This window comes from Ursus americanus, chromosome 21 (assembly GCF_024610735.1).
Source record: "Ursus americanus isolate L20-20 chromosome 21, mUrsAme1.1.p, whole genome shotgun sequence".
In the NCBI taxonomy this organism is placed as follows: Eukaryota; Metazoa; Chordata; class Mammalia; order Carnivora; family Ursidae; genus Ursus; species Ursus americanus.
In genome coordinates, this window is record NC_142147.1 from 27,188,818 (window position 1) to 27,213,739 (window position 24,922).

Here is a 24,922-nt window from a genome sequence, read left to right on the forward strand (position 1 = left end):
TCTTCCCTGTGAGGCCATCTGGGCTGACTGTCTCTCTTGACTAAAGCTGCTTGCTCCTCATACAGCAGCGTTCTCGTAGGGGGATTGTATATTTGTATTCCCACTGCCCCGCCTCTGTTAAGTAGACTCTTTGTTAAATTGCCCACAAGCTATCCTCTTGTGATTGTGTGATCTTTTGGGACTCAGGTGTATTTTTCCATTATGAAACCTTATCTTCACTGAACTGTCACAAAACTTGATTTTTATCCCTTTGAAGGTATTTTTCTTTTGCAAATCACAGGATTTGCATTCATGTTTTAAGGCCAACCACTGGAATCATTCCATGAATGTTAAAAGAATGGCTGAACGGCAAGGACACAAACAAGAGCATTACTGTATCATTTAAGTTTCTCTTACACTTGCTGATCTCGTACTGCTATTTTCATTCAATACCCAACCAAAGTTCCCTCACATCAGGGGGGAATGTGTACTTTACTTCCGAATCACTGAATTGCGGTGTCTGGTCTGAGCTGCCTGCCGCACCAGAACTCCCGTATCCTCTCCTCCTCTCACACTAGTCAGGAACGTGCTCTGATAGTCTGTCGCCTTGTGTGCTGCAGGCCTTTCTCCGTGGAGCCATCTGCGGGAACTCTTAACGTGGGGGAGTCCATGCAGCTGGAGGTCGAGTTTGAGCCACAGACTGTGGGCAGTCACAGCAAAAGACTTATTGTGCATTACGACACAGGTATGCATTATTCTTTGTTAAAAGTTCTACATGTTAAGAAAGGTCAGATGGAAAATGTGGTGAAGCGAAAAAGGAAATGGTTATTTTGGCTGCATTAGAGTAAGCTAAGATCCACAAGGTAAAGAACCAAAGAATGAATGTCTCCCACAGAAGTAATGTTGAGCCAGATACAAATCCCACCGGCCTGGTTTCTCCAGTGCTTAAAAGCCTGAGAAATACAGCTCTGGGGAAAGAAACAACACCCTGAAGTCACACTGGGCAGCTTAATGTTATTTATATGTAAATGAACTTGAAGGTAACTGAGTACCCCATGGATTTTCCATTTGATTTATTACTGCATTTGTCTAACGTTTAAAAAATGTAAACCTCAGTTCAGAATGTTCTCCTGTGTGCCAGCCAGTCTACGTAGGATCCAGTTGTCTTAATCCTCAGAATGTGCAATATCTTACTTAAATGTAGTTCTGTGTCTGTTGCCACCAGCATTTTCTTGAAGGCCACAGTCTGCGTAATCATGGAAATTATACATTGTTTTTGCTAATATTTAATTTATGGTCATGTAGGCTGCATGTACATTATGCAAGTCTCCAAAGTTGGTTGTTAATATTTTACCATTGCCATTTATTATTTCATGATTTTTCTCATTTCTTTCTCCCTTCTTTTTTACCCATTCGTGTTTATTGACCCAGATTGTCTGCGTCAGAAGGGCACTATAGACAGAAAACACAAGTGCACAGCCAGGGAAAGAGCAACAAACGATACCTAGGTCACAGTTCAGAGTTGTTAGCTTTGTGGATACATATCTGAACAGGACAGTTCAAGTCCTTGCGTAACGACCCGTGGGTTAAGTGGTCCAAGTTTCACGTTGCCCGTCTTAACGGCAATGCATATCCAGTGGTAACGACCTATGTATCTTATCTTTAGTGCAGGTCAGGGTTCACTGGCTGCTACAAAGGCAAACCTAACCTGAACTAGCTTAAGCAAAGGGGAAAGTTTTGACCCATATAATGCAACAGAGGAAGGTAAAAAGCAGAGCTTTTTAACACATCAGGAACGTGAATTTTTCCAGAGTAGTTATGCATTTTACACTCCCACCAACAAAGCGTGAAACTTCCGATTGCTTCACATCCTTGCCGACAAACGCAGTGTTTTCTTTTTTTTTCCCTGCCACCACATGGTGTTGTCTTGTTCGTTTTAGACATACTAGTAGTGTAAAGCTATGTCTTCTAGTGGTTTTAGTTTTCACCGAATGATTAATGATGTTGAGCACCTTTTCCTGTGCTTACTGGACATTCATATATCTTTTTTAATGAAGTGTCTGTTCAAGTCTTTTGCTCATTTTTTATTGAGTTGTTTTTTTCTTTATTAATTTGTAAGAGTACTTTATAACTTGATATTCTGAATACTAATCATTTGTCAGATATACGTATTGTTAATATGGTTTTCCAGTCTGTAGCTTGCCATTTCATTTCCTTCATATTTCTTGATCAGAAATTTTTAATTTTGATAATGTCGACATCAATGTTTTTCCATTAAGATTAATGTTTTTTGTCTTCTTGCTAGGACATCATTACCTTCTCAAGGATCACAAACATAGTGTATGTTTGCTTTTAGAAGGGTAATAATTGTAGCTGCTTTGTTTAGATTGGTAATTGATTTTGATTTCATATTTGTATGTGTGTGAAGTAGGGACTGAGTTTAATTTTTTCCCCCTATATGGATTCTTGGCTCTTTTCCCTTCTACTATCTTGTTCTGGAATTCCAATCAGTTAATTACTCTGTTATTCTGTTTCTTCATCTATTATTACTCTAATTTATTCCTTTTTTAAATAATAGGTTAACATTAAAAAAAAAAGATTTATTTATTTATTTGAAAGAGAGAGCATGAAAGTGGGGGAGGGGCAAGGGGAGAGGGAGAGAATCTCAAGCGGACTCTGTGCTAAGTGTGTAGCCCAATGTGGGCCTTGATCCTAGGACCCTGAGATCATGATCTGAGCTGAAACCAAGAGGCAGATGCTTAACCGACTAACCACCCAGGTGCCCCAATTATTTATTCCTTTTAACCTCTATTTTATTTTTTCCATTTCTTTGTCTTCATAAAACTTCTCTGAATACTTTTTTCTCCTCTATTCAGTAATTCCCTCTTCCGTGAATTCTCTGCTGAGTTTTAATTTTTCAATTATAAGTATTTTCATTTCTTGAAATTTTATTTGGTTCTTGATTCAGTCTGTTCTTAAATCTGATTGCTCTCCACTCTTTTATTTTTCAAGTTTCCCTTTTATTTCTTAAATATGTTAAACATTGTTATTTTCATTCTGTTTCTGAGCATTTAAATATATTAAATCTGCTTATCAGGTTAGTTTGCTGTTTATTATTTCTGATGGTTTTCATGCACGGTATCTGTAGGGGAGGAAGAATATCTTTTTCCTCCACTCTTCAAGGCTTTTGGCTGGGGCCCCTGTAGCAAAAGACAGATTAAGAAGAGAAACACATACAAATTTATTTGACATAAGTTTTCCTTTGATGCCCACAGGTCAAGTCCAGGGACTCAGAGGGGTTCTGTAGGATCAGCCAAGAGGGTCGTTGGCTTCATGTAGGATGAAAATCAAATGTGAGCCCGCAGGAAGTGAGAGCAGAGTTTATTGAAGATATGAAGAGGGGCGCCTGGGTGGCACAGCGGTTAAGCGTCTGCCTTCGGCTCAGGGCGTGATCCTGGCGTTATGGGATTGAGCCCCACATCAGGCTCCTCCGCCATGAGCCTGCTTCTTCCTCTCCCACTCCCCCTGCTTGTGTTCCCTCTCTCACTGGCTGTCTCTATCCTGTCGAATAAATAAATAAAATCTTAAAAAAAAAAAAAAAAAGAAGATATGAAGAAAGCAGATACAGATGGAGCTTCTGGGAGATTCAGAAAGGAAAAGAGGGAGTCTTGTCTTTGTCAGGGTCTGGCATACATGTCCCCTCAGGCATCCAGGAGCTGGTTAGAACAAAGACCAAGGCCCAGGTACTATTCCTTGGAGCCAGGGGGCCTTGGCATGGAGATGTCTAGAGCCCTCGTCTGGAATGCACATGTGATGGCTTCCTCAGGTCATTCTCACCGGTTCTTCCTTAGATGTTCTCTATTCTCGAGAAATCATTAACTCCTTGTCCCTTACAAGGAGGACATTCTGAGGCATGTGTAAAAGTGGGGTGGGGGTGCAGGTCCTGGCAAGAACAGAAGCAGCAAAAGGAGTAAGAGCAGATTTTTATGGAGTCCTTCCTTTTCCCTATCTCCTCTAGGCATGGGAGTTTTCGTAAGGAAATGCAGACCTGAAGGAGTGGTTAAATCTGAGTTGTTGTTGGTTTTTTTTTTTTCTTTTTCTTTTTTTTTTTTTAAAGATTTTATTTATGTGACAGAGAGACAGCCAGCGAGAGAGGGAACACAGCAGGGGAGTGGGAGAGGAAGAAGCAGGCTCCCAGCAGAGGAGCCCGATGTGGGACTCAATCCCCGAACGCCAGGATCACGCCCTGAGCCGAAGGCAGCCGCCTAACAACTGCGCTACCCAGGCGCCCCTGGTTTTTTTTTTTCTTTTTGCTAGGTTTGATGAAGAGTAGAGAGTTGTGGAAAAACGTGTTAGGACCAAAAAGGGTATGAGCTAAGTGTGGTAAACTTGGGAAAACAGCAAGGCCTGTTCATTCAGATTTCTCTCAGTGTCCCTCTGTCTTTGCAGACAAGGGCGCTCCTTTCATCCAAGTATAGGAAGGCACGTTCACATGAAGGTTTTGTAGCCAGTTTCGGGAGAAGGTCACAAAATCCTTCCTTACCGTTTCTCAGGTTCCTTCACTTGAAATATTCAGTATGTCAGGGTGTGCCATATTTTGGCATAGTGTGTCCTGAACCTCATCATATCTTATGCCCATTCTTGTTTTGCAAATTTTGGCCCTAGACTTTATCTCCTGTCATGTGCACGCCATTCAGTAGTTAAGGCAGGAGTTCAAGAGTTAACAAAAGCCATTAGGACAAAAGTCAGCCTTGGCGCTACACTACTTCCTGCAGTTCTTCACTGTGATGTTCTTATTTTCTAATAGGATTAGTGATGAATTTTAAAGTAGTTTAAAAAATATTTTATCAACTATTTTAGTTATTTCAATCGCCAGTTTAATTTGCTGCTTCAAACTGACTCTGTCTTTTTTCACATCATTCAGCATTATTTATAGACTAGTTCATCCTTTCCTACTATTTTATAATCCTCTCTAGGTAACAGTATAAACACGGTTTATCCCTCCATGTATTTAGTTTTTTTCTAGTTTCTCTCAGCATTAGTTTTCTGGGTGGAAGGCTTGAACATTGTAGTTAGATTTATTCCTTTATATTCGTTATTTTTATCTTAATTACATATTTATTATGTAATTTTTATTACATTTTTTATTGAGGTGTAATCTAGATACAATAAAGTATACAATTCTTCACTGTACAGTTTGATGAGTTTTGACAAGACCTGTGTAATGACCACTCCATTAAGGATAGAGAACATCCGTGGCTTCAGAGAGTCCCCTCATGCCCTTTCCAGTCAGTCCCTCCATCCCCATCCTAGACGTTCTGAGTCCTATCACCTTATATTAGTGTTGCTTATTCTTGGACTTCAAAGAAATGTGTTCATATAGTATATACTCTCTTGTGTCTGGTTTCTTTCACTCAACATAATGTTTTTGAGATGTATTTATGTTGCTGTGTGTATCAAATTCCCTTTTTTACTCCTGAGCAGTATTCCACTGTATGCTTACCTATGGTCCATTCATTCTCCTGTTAATGTAACTTCAGTTTGTTTGAAGTTTGGGGCTACTATGAATAAAGCTTGAATAACCATTCTTGTACAAGGTGTATGTGTGTGTGCGTATGTTTTTATTTCTCAGGTGAATGTTTAGGGATAGGGTTGCCAGGTATAGAGTAGGTATATGCTTAACTTTCTGAGAAACTTCCAAACAGTTTTCTAAAGTGATTGAAGCATTTTACATACGCCCCCCCCCCCCCCGATGATGCATAGGTCTTCTAGTTACTTACTCCACGTTCTCATCAACTCTGGGTCATTGTCCATCTTTCAATTTTAGTCATCCTGGCTGCAAAGTTATTATTAGCCAAATATCAACAAAAGCCTATATATTTTGTTTTTAATTGGCATTTCTCTAATGACTAATAATGTCGAGTATCTTTTCATGTGCTTAGACTGTTTTTATGTATTCTATTCTCAAGCATGTATTCAGATTTTTTGCCTGTTCTTTAGAGGGTTGTTTGTTCGTTTGTTATTGACTCATAGTTGTTTTTTTTTTTAAATATATTCTCAATATGAGGCTTTCAGAAATAATTATTTCAAATATCTCCTAACAGTGAATTATCTTTCTAATTTTCTTACTAGTGTCTTTTCATTAGCAAAAGAATTTAATTTTGGGGCGCCTGGGTGGCACAGCGGTTAAGCGTCTGCCTTCGGCTCAGGGCGTGATCCCGGCGTTCTGGGATCGAGCCCCACATCAGGCTCCTCCGCTATGAGCCTGCTTCTTCCTCTCCCACTCCCCCTGCTTGTGTTCCCTCTCTCGCTGGCTGTCTCTATCTCTGTCAAATAAATAAATAAAATCTTAAAAAAAAAAAAAGAATTTAATTTTGATGAAGTACAGTTTATCACTTACTTTATAAATAGAATGGTATTTTTCTTCTAATTTTATTTTCTAAATTTTGGGGGGGCATATCAAAATGGAGTTGAATTTTGTATATTGATACTTTATATCTTCGAACCTTGATAAATTAACTTACTGACTCCTAGTTTATCTGTAGATGATTTTGGATTTTGTATATATACAATCAGGTCATCTGCAAATAATGATAGTTTTATTCTTTTTCAATCCTTAAGCCTTTTATTTCTTATTCTTTCTTGCACAGCTAGGCCTTTATTAGCTTTCAGTGGAAATGATGATGGCAAACATCCTTCTCTTGTTCTCAGTCTCAGAGCAGAAGTTCTCACTGTTTCCTCATTTAGTATGATGTTTTTAATGGATACTCTTTATTAGATTAAAAATATTTCCTTCTATCTCTAGGTTTCTAAGATCTTTAATTTTGAATGGGTGGGACTTTCATCTATTACTACTTCTGCATTTGTTGAGATGATTGTATATTATTTCACCTTTTCATGTAATGGCTTTGTCTTTGGTCTGAAAAAACAAATTGGTCTCATAAAACAAGTTGGGAATTACTCTACTTTTTTATTCTCTAGAAGTGTTGTCATTTCTAATATTCATGTTATTTCTTCTTTAAGTGTTTGAAAAATTCACTTTTCAAACTATCTGGGCCTAGAGTCTTTTTGGGAGGTTTTTAGTTATTCATTTATTCAATTTATTTAGTACATTTAGATCTACTAAGGTATTTCTGTTTTTTTCTTGTGTAATTTTTGGTAAACTTTTTAAAGGAATTTCTGAATTTGATATAAAAATTTTAATTTGTTGGCATAAAATGTTCATAATAACTCTAAACTTTGTAATATCTGTAGGATCTATAGTGAATCTCCTCTTTCATTATTGATATTGGTAATTTGTATCTTTTCCCTTTCCTTCCTTCCTTTCTTTTTTCATTCTTGAATTTCAACAAAAGTCTTTGTGTTGTTAGTGTTGATAGTGGATGAAAGTGAGAAACATGAGTGTTAATAAATTCAGTCAATGATATATTTCTTCCATCTGTATCTCTGTATCTTTGTGAGGTATCATTTATGTCAACCCCTAAAATTAAGTATTGGAAAAAATGTGGCCTTAGAATTATGTTTGAATCACTTTATCACAAGGTGTTTTAAATCAGGAGTCTAAAAAAGAATAAAGCACAGTCAATCTTTTGTTGGTAAACGTAATTAATTGTTGATAAACATACCAAATTATCTTAAAATATCGTTCATCTTTAGCTCAGTCTTTTAAATATTTTGGGTCATATTTTTATACATTTGACATATGAATACTCTAGTATTAGTATATAGTATAATTTATAAACAAACAAATACATAGGGTGGTGGTATAATGTCAAAAAATTTTTATTTGGTTGGGTTTTGAGGCCAACAGCTTAGAGTGCTCATAGATCAATAGAATCAAAGCTTGAGAGAAGACTTAACTAATAATCAAATCTAGTCCTTGGATTTCTACAAACGAAAAACTGAAGCTTTAAGAAGTTAAGTGGCTTTCCCAAGGTCACATGCATAGCAGAAGCACAATTAGAACCCAGGCCCAGACTCTGACTTCTTGTGCAGTGCTTTTTCCACCAGAGTGGATCATCTCCCTAATCTCTCACATCACTACCTATGCATTTTTACTCCGTTACTCTATTGACTTTGAAATGCAGCTCCCAGTGGCCCTCAATCTGTATTTTAACTTTTGGGTAAATATTTGGATTGACACCCATATTTGTGTGTCCACATGACACTAAATATTTGTGTATTAAAATTTAATCACCATGGCAAAGTTGATTTCCACACTGTGAGGTTCTAGTGTCAACTTTGGTTCACAAAGTAATTTTCTAATGATGCAGATAGAGGTAAGCTATCTTGTAGCATTTTTCTTTACATGAAGTGAACTGCTGATAAGAATATGCTTTCATCTTTATTGTGGGTTATCAATGACCAGAACCTATAACCTTTCATTAGTGAAAAACAGTAATAACTATCTAAACACAGTTAATCATGGAGCTTTTCCAAGCAGCCATGATCATTGCCTTCCCATTTCACTAAATAAGCGTCTGATTGAACTTTCTGCAGCTGTTTGAAGTATGAATTGATTTGAGGGGGAAATTTGCATGGATTTTTTTCATACTTCCTCAAACAATGTTCCAGAAGGAGGAACATTGATAATCCTCAGTGGGAAGTACTCAATCACATTTCTAACAGTTGTGTTTATGCCCTTCAGTTGCTGGTCCTCCATTGGATAGAAATTCTTGGTTAAATGCCGCTAGGAGATTTTTCTTTGTCATCAACCAGAGTTTGAACCAGTGCTCTAGCAATTAAGGAGGATGAGTGTAAATTTCGCCAGTATCTAATATTTTACTCATCAATGTTTACCTCAACCAGAACCCTCCCCTGCTTTCTTCTGTATATGACTTTCTGTGGTGAAACCAAGTTTGTTTAGGGAATTGATTTCACCCAAGAAATGATTTAGTTACCTTTTTATAATAGTCTGAAAGAGAAGTACTGAAGTAACTTGATACCTTTTACAAACTGATTCTTCCAGAAGAGATTAAGAACACAATTACTCAAGACTACATTCTTAAAAACAAAATGAAACAAAATCGGAAACAAAACAGATGAGTAAACTAATTCTATCATTTCCAATAAAACTGAGATGTGAAAATACTATTTGACTATTAAAAGACAAACAAATGGTTAACTGCTTAAGTTTTGCACTTTTTAACTGGGTGTTGAGAAACTTTATGTAATCTAGGGGTTCAAGGAGATACTAGTATTTACAACAGGGCTTAAGAAAAAAGATGTCCTTATTAAACCTTTGGTTACTTGAATGAACCCTAGAAGTAGGAGCATAAAAGTGTTTTTTATTTAATGCCCGGTGAGGTTGCTGTCACCTTAGAGGTGACATTAACCACTGGCATAATCAGGAAATGGAGCTGATGCACTTACTCAGCTTTTTTTTTTTTAAGTATTATGTCTCTTACCGAAGAGGAGATATTTCAATTTAGGAGTCAAAGTTGGCAAATAGGCTTGTTTCCCCCAAAGGCATCATGATGTATTATTATTAAAGATATACATAATCATAATATTAGTACTTCACAGGACAGCTTTATAGTCATTTATATATTGTACTCTAATAAACCATAAAGAAGTTCTTTTTTTTCTTCTAAAGGCCAATAAAGGAATACCAAAATAGAACATAGTAAGTAGTTAAGTGCACTGTTATCTTACAGGTGAAGCTACTAAATATATCTGAATGTACCTGTGCAGACTTACCTGCATAAGCTTTGTTTCATGTGTGTGATTATTATGATTAATTATGAGTATGTGCTGTTATCATTAGAAAACCTAGCAAAACATAGTTATGGTGAAAGAGTAAATGTTTTAATGTGGCTTCAGAGGCAATGGAAACATTCCTTGACCCAAGTTTCCTTTTCTTCATTTCTTCTTCCATAGCTTAGGATAAGGCATAGCAGAAGTTCGGATGCACTGATGGTGAGGGATTGTTTAGGAGGTTGGAATGAGGTTTCTGTCAATTACATAGCAAGTGAAGACTTGAGTCGTTAGATGTTCGTATTTAAAGGGACATTAGAGGACGTCTCTTAACTCCATTATTTTATTTTATTAAAAAAACTTTGATGTATAGTTGACATACAATGTTATATTAGTTTCAAGTGTACAACATCATGATTGGGCATTTTATATACATTACAAAACGCTCAAGGGTAGTTGCCATCTGTCAGCATACAAAATTATTGCAATATCATTGACTATATTCCCTATGCTATACTTTTCATTCCTGTCACTTATAACTGGAAGTGTGTACCTCTTAGTACCCTTTACTTACTTCACTCCCCCCACCCTCTTGCAACCACCAGATTGTTCTCTGCATTTATGTAACTCCGTTTATTTTGGAGATAAGTAAACTGAGTCCCAGAAACATTAAATGACTATATACTTAAGTAAAGCTGGAACTTGAACCCAGGTCTTTGGCATCTCTGAAGCCAGCATACTTTCTGTAATCTACACTGCCTTCCATGTAGATGGAGAATACTGATTTTGACATTGCCATTGATGGGCTGGGTAAGCTCAATCAAGCAAGTCTCAGAAGTTGTTTCCTGAACCCTTCAAAGAAAGAGCTTTTCTGAAAAAGTTTGATTCAGCAATTTACTTGCATGGTGGATTTGACCCTGCTGTGACCAAGAGATGAGAAACACTCTTTCCATAAACTTGCTGGTTCCTGGAGAATCTATGGCTCCACTCATATATTTTATTTATTGCCCTCTGTTGTCTGAAAGTACTGAAACCACAGTATGAAATGTATTGTGTCTATAGCTAGCTTCATATTTTTTTTTGTTAATTTAGTTTTGTTCATATATATTTTTTTTGCTTGATTGATAGTAGCAAAACTAACAAGAGGTAAAGTCTCATTAGACTTTCACAAAACATATTTTTACTAGGACAGAATAAGTGACAGTGGCTAACCTCATCTATAGTGATCACAACATTCAACCCCAGAAACCAAATGGGAAGCCAAGTGGGAACAGGCGCTCCAAGGAGACACGAGAATACCAGTGCTGGGGAGCCCTACCTTGCTCATTCCGGCGGGCATAACATCCCTTCATCCTACCAGTTTTCTGAGTAGCTAGGGTTTGGGAGCCCTTTCTAAGGTTGTCTTCATGAGAGTGGGTGTACAAACCAAATCAGGTCCCTAAAGCTGTGGAGACAAGAGTTATTGCTTCCTTTACTCTGTGGATCTGATGATTTTTGGAAGATGGATTGAAAAAAAAATCAATATTAGATGGTTTTCAAAAAGAGTGTAGTGGCTTTTGCTATATTTCTGGAAGGAGCAGTTTTGCAGTGAGCAACTCAAATTGATGACTTTAGTCCCTCTGACCCTGAGATTTGTAGGAACTAAGTAATAGCCCTTGAGTCTTTTTCCTTGATTAGACTTTTAAACAATGAAATACACAGAAGCGCAGAAATAATATAATCAACAACCATTATATTTACTCCATCTCAATATTTTGCTATACACATTTCTTTCAGATGTTTTGTTTTATGGATAACTAAACTGATTACAGATTTGAAGTCATCTCATTACTCTATCCTGATCTAATTCCCATGGCTTGGTCCTCAAAGGAGCTGTATTGGGTTCATTTTTATGGTATTTTTGCATATTTATCTGTTCATAAATCATATATGTTATTGTCTCAAGTAGTTTTTTAAAAAGATTTTATTTATTTATTTGAGAAAGAGAGCACGAGAGAGGGCCTGGGGAGAGGAGCAGAGAGGGAGGGAGAGGGACAAGCAGACTCCACGCTGAGCATGGAGCCTTATGCGAGGCTCGATCTTATGACCCTGAATTCGTGACCTAAGCCGAAACCAAAAGCCGGCCACTTAACCGACTGAGTCACCTAGGCACCCCACTCGAATAGTGTTAAACTTCACATAAATGATATCATACTGTATATACTATTTCCCAACTTGACTTTTTCATTCAGCGTTACATTTTAAAGATCTAAACACATAGATCCATATAGTTCTGATTCATTTTAACTAATGTGAAACACTCCAGCTTGTGAACCTGCTGTAATCTGTTCTCCTATTGAGTATGCGGATGTTCCTGCTAGTTCTCTGCTGTTACAAAGAATACCTCAATGAGTATCTCTGTATATGGCTTGTGCAGCTGTTTGAGATTTTCCTTAAGAAGTGCAGTTGCAGAATTATAGGGCGAGTGTATATTGAGCCTAACCGGAAACTAAATTGGTTAGTCAAGTGGTTGTACCAATTTGTATTTTCATCAGCAATATATGGAAATTCTTGTTTTTCTACATCCTTACCATATAGTTCCAAAACAGCATTGCCAAACTGTTTGATTTTTGTTAATCTGATGGTTATGAAATGGTATTTTGTTTTATATTTCTCTCATTACTAGTGCTATCTGGCAGCTTTGCATGTTTCCTGAAGACCCTATAATTTATAATTTAAGCATAGCTTTGGTCTTTCTATTTTGTTTCCTGTCTATATAACTACTACCTAGATATACTGTGTGTCTATGTGTGTGTTTCTTTTTTGTTTTAATTCCTGTTTAAGGAAGTGATTCCTTTTAAATAGTTGTGTGTTTTTTATTTTTATTATTTTTTTTACATAATAAAGTTATTAATTCTTTCTTTCTGATCCCCTTTGATTGGACTTAGATCCTTGCATGCTGAGCAGCTCTTCCTCAATATACTTGGTACAGTTACTTTAAGAATCAGAATTTCAGCTCGTGGGGCGCCTGGGTGGCACAGCGGTTGGGCGTCTGCCTTCGGCTCAGGGCGTGATCCCGGCGTTGTGGGATCGAGCCCCACATCAGGCTCTTCCGCCATGAGCCTGCTTCTTCCTCTCCCACTCCCCCTGCTTGTGTTCCCTCTCTCGCTGGCTGTCTCTATCTCTGTCGAATAAATAAATAAAAATCTTAAAAAAAAAAAAAAGAATTTCAGCTCGTGCTTGGGATAAAGAGGAGGCATATGGTTATAATTCTAGAACTCAGGTACCCTCATGGTCAGACTGTAGGATTTAAAAATATTACAAAGAAGGGGTGCCTGGATGGCTCAGTCGGTTAAGTGTCTGACTCTTGGTTTCAGCTCAGGTCATGCTCTCAGGGTCCTGGGCTCTGCACTCAGTGCAGAATCCGCTTGTCCCTCTCCCTCTGCTCCTTGTGCTCGCTCGCTCTCTCTTGAATAAATAAATAAAATCTTTAAAAAAAATTACAAAGAAGAAAAGGTAATACCCACCATAACAATTCATATTTTATGTGGTTTTTACAGTGAACAAATAAGATTCTTTGATTCTCTATAACTACACCAAACATAATACTTAAGTTTTCTGATCGTGTCTGATCTCTGGATTGATGGCAGGGGAGGGGGAGAGAATGAAATGTCTAATGCTTCTATTATAACTTCACCTTGGGGAAAAAATATCCTAGTAGTCATTCTAGAGTAAATCTCAAAGTGTGTTTGTACTTTGTTAATTTCTAGGTGAAAAAGTCTTTCTATCTCTGTATGGAGCTGCCATAGACATGAATATAAGGCTGGACAGGAATTCCTTGATCGTTGAGAAAACCTACATATCTCTGGCCAATCAGCGAACTGTAACTATTCACAATCGCAGTAACATCATTGCCCATTTCCAGTGGAAGATATTTGCTACCCAGGAAGAGGAAGATGGAGAAAAGTATAGGTTTGTAAGAAAAATCACCAATATGCTGTAATTGTGGGGGGGGGGATCTCAAAGCTCAGTTATTATGAAAAATCTGTGACTTTTGTGGTAAGTTTTTAACCAACTCAAACGAGGTCAGATTTTTATAACTTGGTTCTGGTGTATGATGCTCCTTTTCTCATTTAAAGAACTTGAATTGAGCTATGTGGAACGTATGTTGTCCATCCCCAGTTCGTCTTAACCTGGTTATAGTTTATTAGTAGCTAAACTCCTGGATTTTAAAGACCAAATATATCATTTTTCACTAATCTCTCAAAACTAACCTACAGGACCGTTTTTTGTTTCCTAACCCTAGTCAGATTGGTCAGATTTCATAGTTTCTAAAAATAATCTCTTTTGGATTGGGATCAGTGTGGATTTTTTTTTTTCAGTGAGAAAATATTTCCAGAAAATATGAAGAATGAGGAAAAAGAAGGGCTTAGATACAGTGGCTTTTATATTCTTAGCTTTAGTAGCGTTGCTCAATCCCTGCTAACCATATAATTTAATAATGATTTCTTGTTGGTATCTTTAATCTTCTACATTTTAAAATACTTCAGGCAGTGGAGAAAATTAATAAAGTGGCAAACCAAACTCTTTTAACTAATCTCATCACTGTTAAATTTTGAATATTTTTTTTTTTACTGAATCTATCCCTGCCTCTTTTAAAGTCCATTTTCATTTTTATCTCCTTCCACCCTCCCTGAATTAGCACTTTCGCCGCTCATTGGAATTTATTTCAGCCTTTTTTATTTGCCTCTCCATTTTCATTAAAGATTAGCCCTGGGAAGCTTCAAAGCTTTGTTTAAAACCAAGTTAGTATGTGATAAAAATAAAAGTCTTAGGTCCACAGAAACCAGGCAGAAATCCCCCAGTGTTCTGTCCCTAATTGAATCAGAAGGAGCTGTGACAATGGCAGGACACAGTGGACCAGAAGCTTTATCATTCAGACAATGAGCTTTAATCACTGGATTACCACTGTGCCATCTTCAAAAAGTGAGAAAAGAAAAGCCTTTCCTGCCTAAAAACTTCAGTTTGCCTCATTGCAGAGAAATACCAGTAGTTCAGAAAGGCAAGAGGAAACTGCTTATGCACCGCTTCCTCTGTCCTGATTCCCTCGTTCAAGAGCGTACCAACAGTCAGAATGGTCCAAGCATGCTTACAGATAAAATGGGAGAGCAGGTACAAACAAACAAACTCCAGTAAACAGTGTTTCAATATCCTGCTTGTCCTGTGGGCATCATCTTTTGGGGGGAATGGTCTACACTGTCAGAAGGAAAGCCAGCTTTACCTTCAACTGTGTGCATTTGACTATAACACATGACTGATGCCACGCCGATGTCCGAAAAGTGTTGAAGGAAGTTAATTTCAACAGTGAAACTCAAGAAAAACTTAAACCACTTGTTATCAGATATGCCACAGATAGAGAATATAATTTCAACGACGCCTGGATGGACATTTCTTTCTTTTATTCTTCTACTTTACCTCCTCTGATACTCAAACCCCTTATCACTTTCATATTATCCTGAGGCTTATTCTTCCTTTTCTCTTGTGTTGCCTTTCTTTCGCTATCTTTCTTGCTCTATTAGTTCCTCTAGCAATTTTTTTTTGTAGCAAGAGAATAATACAGAATAGCAGTTTCTTTTTTTTTTTTTTTAAAGATTTTATTTATTTATTTGACAGAGAGACAGCCAGCCAGAGAGGGAACACAAGCAGGGGGAGTGGGAGAGGAAGAAGCAGGCTTCCAGCGGTGGAGCCTGATGTGGGGCTCGATCCCATAACGCCGGGATCGCACCCTGAGCCGAAGGCAGACGCTTAACGACGGTGCCACCCAGGCGCCCCAGAATAGCAGTTTCATAATCATGATTGGAAGCCTACTTTGATCATCTAGACCTTGTCCCTCCATTAAACAATGAACTTGAGAAGTGGCTTCAAATGACTGAATAAGAATACTTCCATTTTCACTTTGGGTGACACCTGGCAACACAACTCATGTTTCTCCCAACCGGATTGGTTGATCTAAGTGAAGAGGTTATTGAATATGCTGCTCTTTACCTTCTGCCTCCCCCTTTCCTAGGGCCAGATGTCCAGGGCAAGAGGGGAAATAGAGTTAGAGGGGAAATAGGCCGTTTATGCCCAATTCCTTATTTGGGTAGGTTGTCGTTTCTGTTTTATGCCTCTTTTGTTTCTTGTTATATCCCCAACCATGCCATAACTTTCATTTTTTAATGTATTTTTTAAATTGAAGTTCGTGTTATTAGTCATGAATTCTTGTCCTGGACCTAACTAGCCATGGAATGCCCATCCTCTCAAAAAGCTAGACAAATATAGAGAGGTTTGCCTTTTACTGAACATTTAGTTTGATCCTCAACTTGGAGCAGAGAGAATCTGTTCTAAATGGGCTCATGCATACTTTGAGAGAATAAAGTTTCCCTTTGTAGCTCCCTAAGGACCCAAGATTTAAAACTTCAGTGTAGATTTTTAGGTGAGACTCAAGAGTCTGCCCACCGCTGTCCAGTTGTAATACGGCTTAAAGCTCATTCTAAGGCATTCATCTTACAGGAGTTGAAAGTTGCTCATTGGTCACATTGAAAATGCTAATCACTTTAATACCCTCAGGACCCTATTCTAGTCATTGTGGTTTCTGTCCTCCAGCATCTTTTTTTTTAAAAAGATAGACTTATTTATTTATTTGAGAGATCGAGCGTGGGGGCAGGGCACAGGAAGAGGGAGAGTCTCGAGCAGACTCCTCACTGAGCTCAGAGCCCCTGATGTGGGGCTCAATCCAGGACCCCAAGATCATGACCTGAGCCAAAACCAAGAGTAACTGTCTGTGTCACCTAGGCACCCATGTCCTCCTGCATCTTGATGATGTGACCTGAGTCAAGACTTCGATATCTCTTCTCTCTGTGGTGAAATTCCAGCCTTAGTCAGGAGTAGGAAACCCTATTCCTCTCTGGCAGTTTATTATTTCCATTTCAATAAGGATGACTTACTCTTTACCTATCAAACCAAAACATGTTGGTACCAATCTTAGGACATATGTCCATGTTTGAGATCCTTGGGCTAATCCCAGGCTCTAGACCCTGACAATGAAGATGTCACTCCCCCTAGGAAGAAGTTCTGGGCTTTAAGTTTTGTTTTTGTTTTTTCATTTTTTTAAACCTTCAGAATGAGATATAGGGACCTTCAAAAATTATCTTTTGGGTCTTCCTCTTTGTTGACGTTTTTTTCTGGGACTTGCAGAGAAATTAATCTCCTCAGAAACAGAAGCTGCATTTATCTCTCCCTACTTCCTCCCCCTTGTCCTGAGGGATTATAAAACATCCTACCAGATTCTTTCATAATCATTCTTACCACAGTTTATTATATTCAGAGACTTGGCATTGGCTTTTGAGGATTTTTGCTTTCCATTTCTCCATGAAGGTCATAGCCATTGTTTTAATAGCATTTGGCTCTAATTCTAGGTTGTTCTATACAAGAACTCCTAGAATCCTCAGTGGAACCCCCACAAAGTTGTCAGCATGGATTTATTCCACAATATTCAGGTGCAGGAAGTGACATGTTTCTCTGGGTTGATCAGTTTTAATTGGGCTTTGAGCCTGCCATCTGGCCAATAATAAATTTAATCTTAGTTGTGTTTGGGAGTCCCTTCTCTTCCCCAGGGTGATACAAGAATCTGAGGACTTGGATGGTACTTGGTAAACAGGAAGGCAGACCTAGTCTTCAGTTAATAATAGTCATCACAGAGTTGCTCGGTGTCCAGGGTCATATGGTCCATTTGAAGATGGATGACTTCATCTTTTCCATGCCAAGTGTGGACATGAGAGTATTTCTCTCTTGAAGGCCAAAGCTCTTAGTTTTTAATCTCAGCATCCAGTTACACTCCTTGGGGGTGCTGCAAAGGAGCAGGGTCCCAGCACCTCAACATTAGGGAGCATTACTGGTTCAATGCTACTGTACCTGAGACACAAGTTTTTCCCATTCATTATAATCCATAGGCTAGACTGTACTTGATACCTGAAAGTGGCTACCAGACCATTTCTAAAATGGGTTAAATCCATGGTTTTATGAGAGAGAGGGCTAGTGTGTGCTCTGATGAAAGGTTTCCTCATCTGTAAAACAGAAGCACCTCTGAAGGTAGGAGACCATGAATAGCAGCAGGACAAGATGGCCCAAAAATAGACTGAGGTTTATAGGAGCCCTTGTTGGAGTCAGCTGAGATCAAGGTGTTTCGTGTTCCCTTCTTAAACTCTCAGCCATGGCTCCCGTTCTCTAATCAGAGGGCAAAGAGGAAGACATATAGTGCATCATGACCCCCTTTGCATTATGTGGCTGTGAGTGATTCATGAGTCCCAGCAGTGTGGGAGAAGAGCATTTGGGAATTTTTGTTTCATTCTCTTTTGTTTTCTGTTGTCAGGTTGGGGTTAATCATACTCATCAGTTCATGCAGCATTATCGTCCTTGGTCTATGTAAGATATTTTATTTCCGCACCGCACTTCCATTAACCCCCTAAAGAAATGGAATGTTTATGATTCCCATTGTTTGTTTAAGTAATCCTTCAGTCTCTCACATCAGATTTACCCACATCCGTTAGTATTATTGCAAGCACTTCGATGAACATCTTTCTGGCTGTGTCATTGTTTATATCCATGATTGTTTCTTCAGGATATATTCCCAAAGGTAGGTATCATAAATTCTGCTCACAGGAGTAAGTGGTTTCCTTTCTTCGGACTGACTTCTCTTTATTTGTCCTCTTCTGCCCAGCAGTGTAGAAGGACTGTGGCCCTGGTTACCTTGGACACTGATTTCCAGCTAGCAAAGAGAAGGAAGCACAAGGTGCTTTCTTCCTGGGACCAGAACACATGGAACCCATTTCTTTGACTTCTTTATCCTCTGTGACCAAAGGGCCCTGAATGCTAAGTCATTAAAAAGAGCTGTTTGGCATTGCTGAACATACAGGAAGTCTTTTAGAAAGTGGTTGGGGCTGGGACAATAAGAAGCGACCCGGGCTTCTTATTGAGCACTCACTTAGCTGAATAAATTGTCTCTAACCATTGGCAATATCAGCAAAATGCTGGGAAAATGGTCCTATGTCCTGGGAGGAGATAAAATCCAGTCTTCAAAGTGCAGATGAAGTAACAGTACTAGGAGTGATGTGAGCACAGCTTTGGTGAGGACAGTGAGGAGAGTGTTGGGGAAGGCTGTTTTTCTGACTTACCACGATGGATATTAAGAACTAGAAGGAGAGAAAGAAGGAAGTGTCTTTAGGTGCGGTTTGAGCATTTTATAAGCTTGAGAGCTTGGTAGGTGCCTGGGGTTGAACCGGGGAGAAAACAGTATTTATTGAGTATCTTCTCTGTCCCAGGAACTGTCAGATCCTTGATCACATTTTTATCTTCCACACATCTTTATGATGGAGGAGCTCCTATTATCTCTGTTGTATAGGTGAAGGCACTGAGGCTGGGATTAATTCAGGAAATTCCAAAGTCATAGAGCTAGTAAATGTTAGCAGAGCCAGTGTCCAAGCCGAGTCCTTGCTGGTTCCAGATTCTGTTCTCTAGGTAACTAACAGCTAAGTATTAAGAATTAAAGCTAAGTAAGTTTAAAAAGAAACAAAATTGTTTTTCAAGTGTTCGAGGCAGGGTAGATATTAAATATTTAAAAAGCAGCCTGGGAAACATAATTATCTGAAAGAAAATATTTATCTAAATATACATAAGGGCTCAGTAGTAAGCAAACGGGCATTGAGTAGAACGGGAAGCCCAGGAGGACTTGTTGAAGGAAGTGACTAAAGATCAGCAAACTGATGCTCTTGAGAGGTTGAAGTCCAAGGTCACTCAGCTCCTATGTTACAGACTTATGGCAAAGAGGGACCATCTCAAGGTGATGAGCGAGACCACTTCCAGGATGACGGACTGGAAGCGAGGGCTTTGTAATGTTCTTCATGGGAGTACCAAAATGAATCTCACATTTCCTATATTTTCTTTAGAGTCTGTGATGATCTGAGCAAAGAGGAAAAGAATGAGACCGATGAGTTTCTTGAAGAGTGCATTTATGATCCTTCACTCCGAGAACAACTTTCCATTCTCTCCCGCACCTTTGAGAATCACAGGAGGCTGGTTCAGGCAGACAGCATGCTCTTCTTGAGTAACGTTTTCACTGTCGAGCCCCTGGTGAGCACATAAATAAAATCTGACTATACAGTAAGCATAAGTGGGGGCACAGGGCTTATTTTGATAAAAGTACTCACGCTGGGATTGATAATGAGTTCTGAGAGCATAAAGATTTCAGCTGAAAGCCTCATTATGAGTCAGTGAATGAAGTCTAACGGCAAGAATGTTCACAGGTCACATTCATAGGTCATACTTTCTACCCACAAACTGCTGTGTTAAACATCTCATATGTGTTACTCAATTTATCTCATTTATATATATATGTTATCTTACAACAACCTTATAAGGTATCATCAGTTCTGCATTCTACTTAGAAAAATTCAGTAACTTGCTCCAAGACAAGCAGTGTCCGCATTTAGAAATGTATCCCTGACCAGTCTGACTCTAGGGCAGGTTTTCCTAACCTCTGCACTGCTGACCTCTGGAGCTAGATAATTCTTTGTCCTGTACATTGTAGGATGTTTAATAGCATCCCTGACCTTTACCCACCAGATGCTAATTGTGACAGCCAAACTGTCTCCAGCCATTGTCAGATGTTCCCCTGGTGGGCAGAATCACTTGGGTTGAGAACTGCTTTGCCCTTAATTCACTCAATAAAAACTGACCGACTGTATGCTCTGTATTAGGGACTATGTGTATACAAAGCACAAGTGAACAAAACAGACATAGTCCTTGACCTCACTGGTGAGGCCTGGGTCAGACTTAGAACATGGTTGGTCTGATTCCACAGACTCAACTCTTGACCACATTCTCTACTGCTTCGGAATGGAAGTAGCTAATACCTTCTATATTTACTATGTGCTAGGCACTGTGCACGACCTTACACCTAGCAAACGTAGAGTGATATGAGGGTAAAGATAGCAAAAGAAGTTGAAAAAGCCCTGGGGTGCTTGGGTGGCTCAGTTGGTTAAGCATCTAACTCTTGATTTTGGCTCAGGTCATGATCTCAGGATCGTGAGATCGGGCCCCATGTCCACCTCTGTGTTGGTCTCCATGCTGGGCATAGATCCTGCTTAAGATTCTCTCTCTCCCTCTCCCCCTCCGCTCATGTGCGTGCTTGCTCTCGCTCTCTCTCTCAAAGACAAAACAAAACAAAACAAAACACAAGAAGAAGAACAAGAAGAAGTTGAGAAAGCCCAAAGCTAATTGGAGCTGCTGGATTGTTACTATTCAAACCATTTGGAGAGAAGACATGAGCACAGGGACACATTCGAATACAAGATCACTGGTGGGAAATGCCACTGGCTTGTAAAAACCTGTTTTCCTTATGTCTGCACTTCCAAAGTGTTTTTAAAGGATAGAAGATAGAAAGGGGATTCCATAGCTAAATAAGTTTCACAAACAGGGGGTTCAGTATTGTTTGAAAGGTTTCTTTGCTGTAAAATGTCTAAGTTTTAATATGATAATGTGCATTATAATTTCCAAGAGAGAGCCTTCTCCTTGGAGACATGCTTTGGGACTATTGTTTTGCAGGACCTGCTGTGTGAATCTCTGGTGAAGACAGTCAGGTATACTAGTTCAGAGGTTGAGGTGATTGTCAGAGGCCAAATTAGAGAAGGTTTCTTGGGAGCAGAGCCTTGAATTAGGTCTTGCAGGACTGGGCTTTTGAAAAACAAAATGGGGGATGTGTATGGCATGGATAAGTCAAGGCTCCAGGAATGTATCAGTTTGCTTGAAGTAAAGGGTTGATGTGGGATAATAAGGTTGGAGATAGGACTTGAGGTTAAATCTTCTCTCATCTCAGGAGACTGTCCAGGGCTCAGTTGAGCAAAGGGATCTTCAGATACGATGGGCTAGACCAGCAAGAGGTTAAAACAAGATGAACATATAGTCTTGGGAGAACAGGACAGGTGCCTATGATAATAGGTCAAGCCAGAAGATGTTAAAGAGGTTAGGAAGGCATTATAAGTCCAAGCAGGCAAGGCCTGAGCTGGGCAGGGGCAGGGAGGAGCATCAGTTATGGTAATCTTAGACACACTGGCAAAGTCCAGAGTATAGACAGTCCAGGATTCTTCCCAGTTGGTATGGGAAATCTGGGCTGATGACTGCTGTCCTGTTTGTCATAGCCTTCTGGGAATGAATGGCTCTGGGATGGCAAATATCGGTTGTCAGGAGGAGGTAGGAGGCCCACAGGTGAGTTTTGTACATTTTCAGTTCAGGAAGTAGAAAGACTGGGATTACCTCAGATTTCCTTCTCTTTATGAGCTTTTCCATAACTTGAAGCTTCTTATGGAGATGGGGGAGACACATGTGTTTTAAAATGTGGCATTTTAATATGATTGCTTTTGAACTTTAGATAAGAACTGAATTGGGTGTTATCATCACAAGGCATCTTTTCACCATTAGGAAGAAATTTTTTTTTTAATAGGGATATACAAAAGTGGTATCTTTTAAATAAATGAGACTAATTTTGTTTATATTGTGTGGAAAAAAATCACTGGAAACAAGAAGGGGTAATATTCACTTAGAGTATAAGTGGTATTTATGGCATCTGTAATGATTTTATTTTTTTCTGTACACTGTTCACTTTTCTTCTCATAGTATTCATTAGCCGGTTCTTGACAATTTTTGCAAAATGAAAATGAAGGCATGAAACTTTCTTAAAGTTATTCTGGTCAAAATAGCTGAACTCAGTGTCAGTAATAGTAAATTACTTATTAATGTTAATCTCCCTTTTTTCCCCCTCCTTCAAGATCCTAATGGTTTTGTAGAAATGCAGTTCTTATGAATGTAATATACTCTTACCTTGTAAATTAATTTGAAGCTTTTTAATAGGGAAAATTTAGCCATTTTATGAGCTTTTTTATTTTTTATTTTTTTAATAACAATATTTTTTAATTATGTTAGTCACCATACAGTACATCCCTAGTTTTCGATGTAAAGTTCCATGATTCATTACTTGCATATAACACCCAGTGCACCATGCAATACGTGCCCTCCTTAATACCCATCACCAGCCTATTCCAATCCCCCACCCCCTCTCCTCTGAAGCCCTCAGTTTGTTTCCCAGAGTCCATAGTCTCTCATGGTTCATTCCCCCTTCTTTTTACCCCCCTTTCTTCTTCCCTTTCTTCTCCTACTTCTTATGTTCCATAAATGAGTGAAACCATATGATAATTGTCTTTCTCTGCTTGACTTATTTCACTTAGCATAATCTCCTCCAGTGCCGTCCATGTTGCCACAAATGTTGAGAAATCATTCTTTTTGATGGCTGAGTAATATTCCATTGTATATATGGACCACATCTTCTTAATCCAGTCATCTGTTGAAGGGCATCTTGGCTCCTTCCACGATTTAGCTATTGCGGACAATGCTGCTATGAACATTGGGGTGCATATGGCCCTTCTCTTCACTACGGCTGTATCTTTGGGGTAAATACCCAGTAGTGCAATTGCTGGATCATAGGGTAGCTCAATTTTTAACTGTTTAAGAGACCTCCACACTGTTTTCCAAAGTGGTTGTACCAACTTGCATTCCCACCAACAATGTAGGAGGGATCCCCTTTCTCCACATCCTCTCCAACATTTGTTGTTTCCTGCCTTGTCAATTTTGCCATTCTAACTGGTGTAAGGTGGTATCAAAGCTGGGGGCATCACATTGCCGGATTTCAAGCTGTACTACAGAGCTGTGATCAGAAAGACAGCATGGTATTGGTACAAAAACAGACACATAGACCAATGGAACAGAAGAGAGAACCCAGAAATGGACCCTCGGCTCTTTGGGCAACTAATCTGACAAAGCAGGAAAAAACATGCAGTGGAAAAAAAGACAGTCTCTTCAATAAATGGTGCTGGGAAAATTGGACAGCTACATCCAAAAGAATGAAACTTGACCACTCTCTCACACTATACACAAAGATAAACTCCAAATGGATGAAAGACCTTGATGTGAGACAGGAATCCATCAAAATCCTAGAGGAGAACATAGGCAGCAACCTCTTTGACATCGGCCACAGCAACTTTTTTCATGACACATCTCCAAAGGCAAGAGAAACAAAAGCTTCTTGATACAAACGTGAGCTATATATTTTTTGCTATTGAGATTTTGGTTTTCTGAAAGAAGTAAATAAATGCTACAGTAGTTTTGGATGAGAGAGTTGGCAAAGGACTTACAGAAGAGATGAATTTTGGAGGAAGGGTAAATTTTAAGTAAGTGGAAAGGAAGGAGAATATTTCCAGTTGGAGAAATTGTGAAAATAAAGTATTAAATAACAATGAGTGGGCCAGTTTTGCTGGGGCAGGCAGTCACGGAAGGATGGGAAGGTGAGTAGAGGAAGTCTGGGCTGCCTGGCCAACCTGTTGAACTGTAGACTGCAGCCTCCTGCTTCCCACAGTGCACTTCTGCAAATACTGGATCTGATGGGGGATAAATGTGTGTTCCTTGAAAAAAGGAAGTTCTGTGGTCAAATAAGTTTGAGAAATACTAGTTCAAGAGAAGATGATTCTCCAGGGAGTAGAGTGCAAGCAGTATTTCCCCATGACTACAGATCGCTTCTCCCACAGCATGCCGAGCGTATTGGAGACTCACCGTGGGGCTTGGAGCAGACGCGTGATGTGTACAGATGTTCAAGAAATATTACCTTGGTAGCCACGAGTGGATCAAGTTGGAGGAGGGTGGATTGGGGCTGAGAAGGTGGTGCAGGTCAGGCAAGAGAAGTGTGCTAGTGCAGGAAGTACCAGGGAGACTGAACATCTCTGCAGGTAAGTGCAGGGTGATGTGTGAAGGTCATGCTGACCTGGATGGTCAGCCTGCTGATGGTTGGAAACCAAAGGAAATGGTAGATGTGGGAGATATTCAAAAGAAAGGTATTAAAGTGCTTTGTGATTAGTTGTTGAGGGTGAGACATGGTGAGGAATCACATGTCTCCTCAGATCTGAACTAGAGTTGCTGGGAGAATTATGATGTCTTTGATGGAAATTAGCAAATCAGGAGTCTTGGGTTTATTCCTGGCTTTGCCAAAAGTATATGTGACCTTAAACAAGCCATTTGATCTCTCTTGGCTTTGGTTGCCTTGTACATAAAATAAGGATGTTGAGGTAGGCTGGTTAGATCCTTTTTGACTCATAAATTTTGATTCTCCAATTTGGGAACAGACTCTGAG

The 24,922-nt window shown here is 39.1% G+C and overlaps 1 protein-coding gene across 1 annotated transcript in view; it reads left to right on the plus strand.

The window, feature by feature from the left end:
• HYDIN (HYDIN axonemal central pair apparatus protein) overlaps positions 1-24,922 on the plus strand; it is a 376,490-nt gene that overhangs the window by 109,671 nt on the left and 241,897 nt on the right. Inside the window, exons 8-10 of the mRNA XM_087870593.1 lie at positions 600-724; positions 13,425-13,626; positions 19,638-19,821. Of these exons, the coding sequence (XP_087726719.1) occupies positions 600-724; positions 13,425-13,626; positions 19,638-19,821 (511 nt within the window). The remainder of the gene's footprint in view (positions 1-599; positions 725-13,424; positions 13,627-19,637; positions 19,822-24,922) is intronic.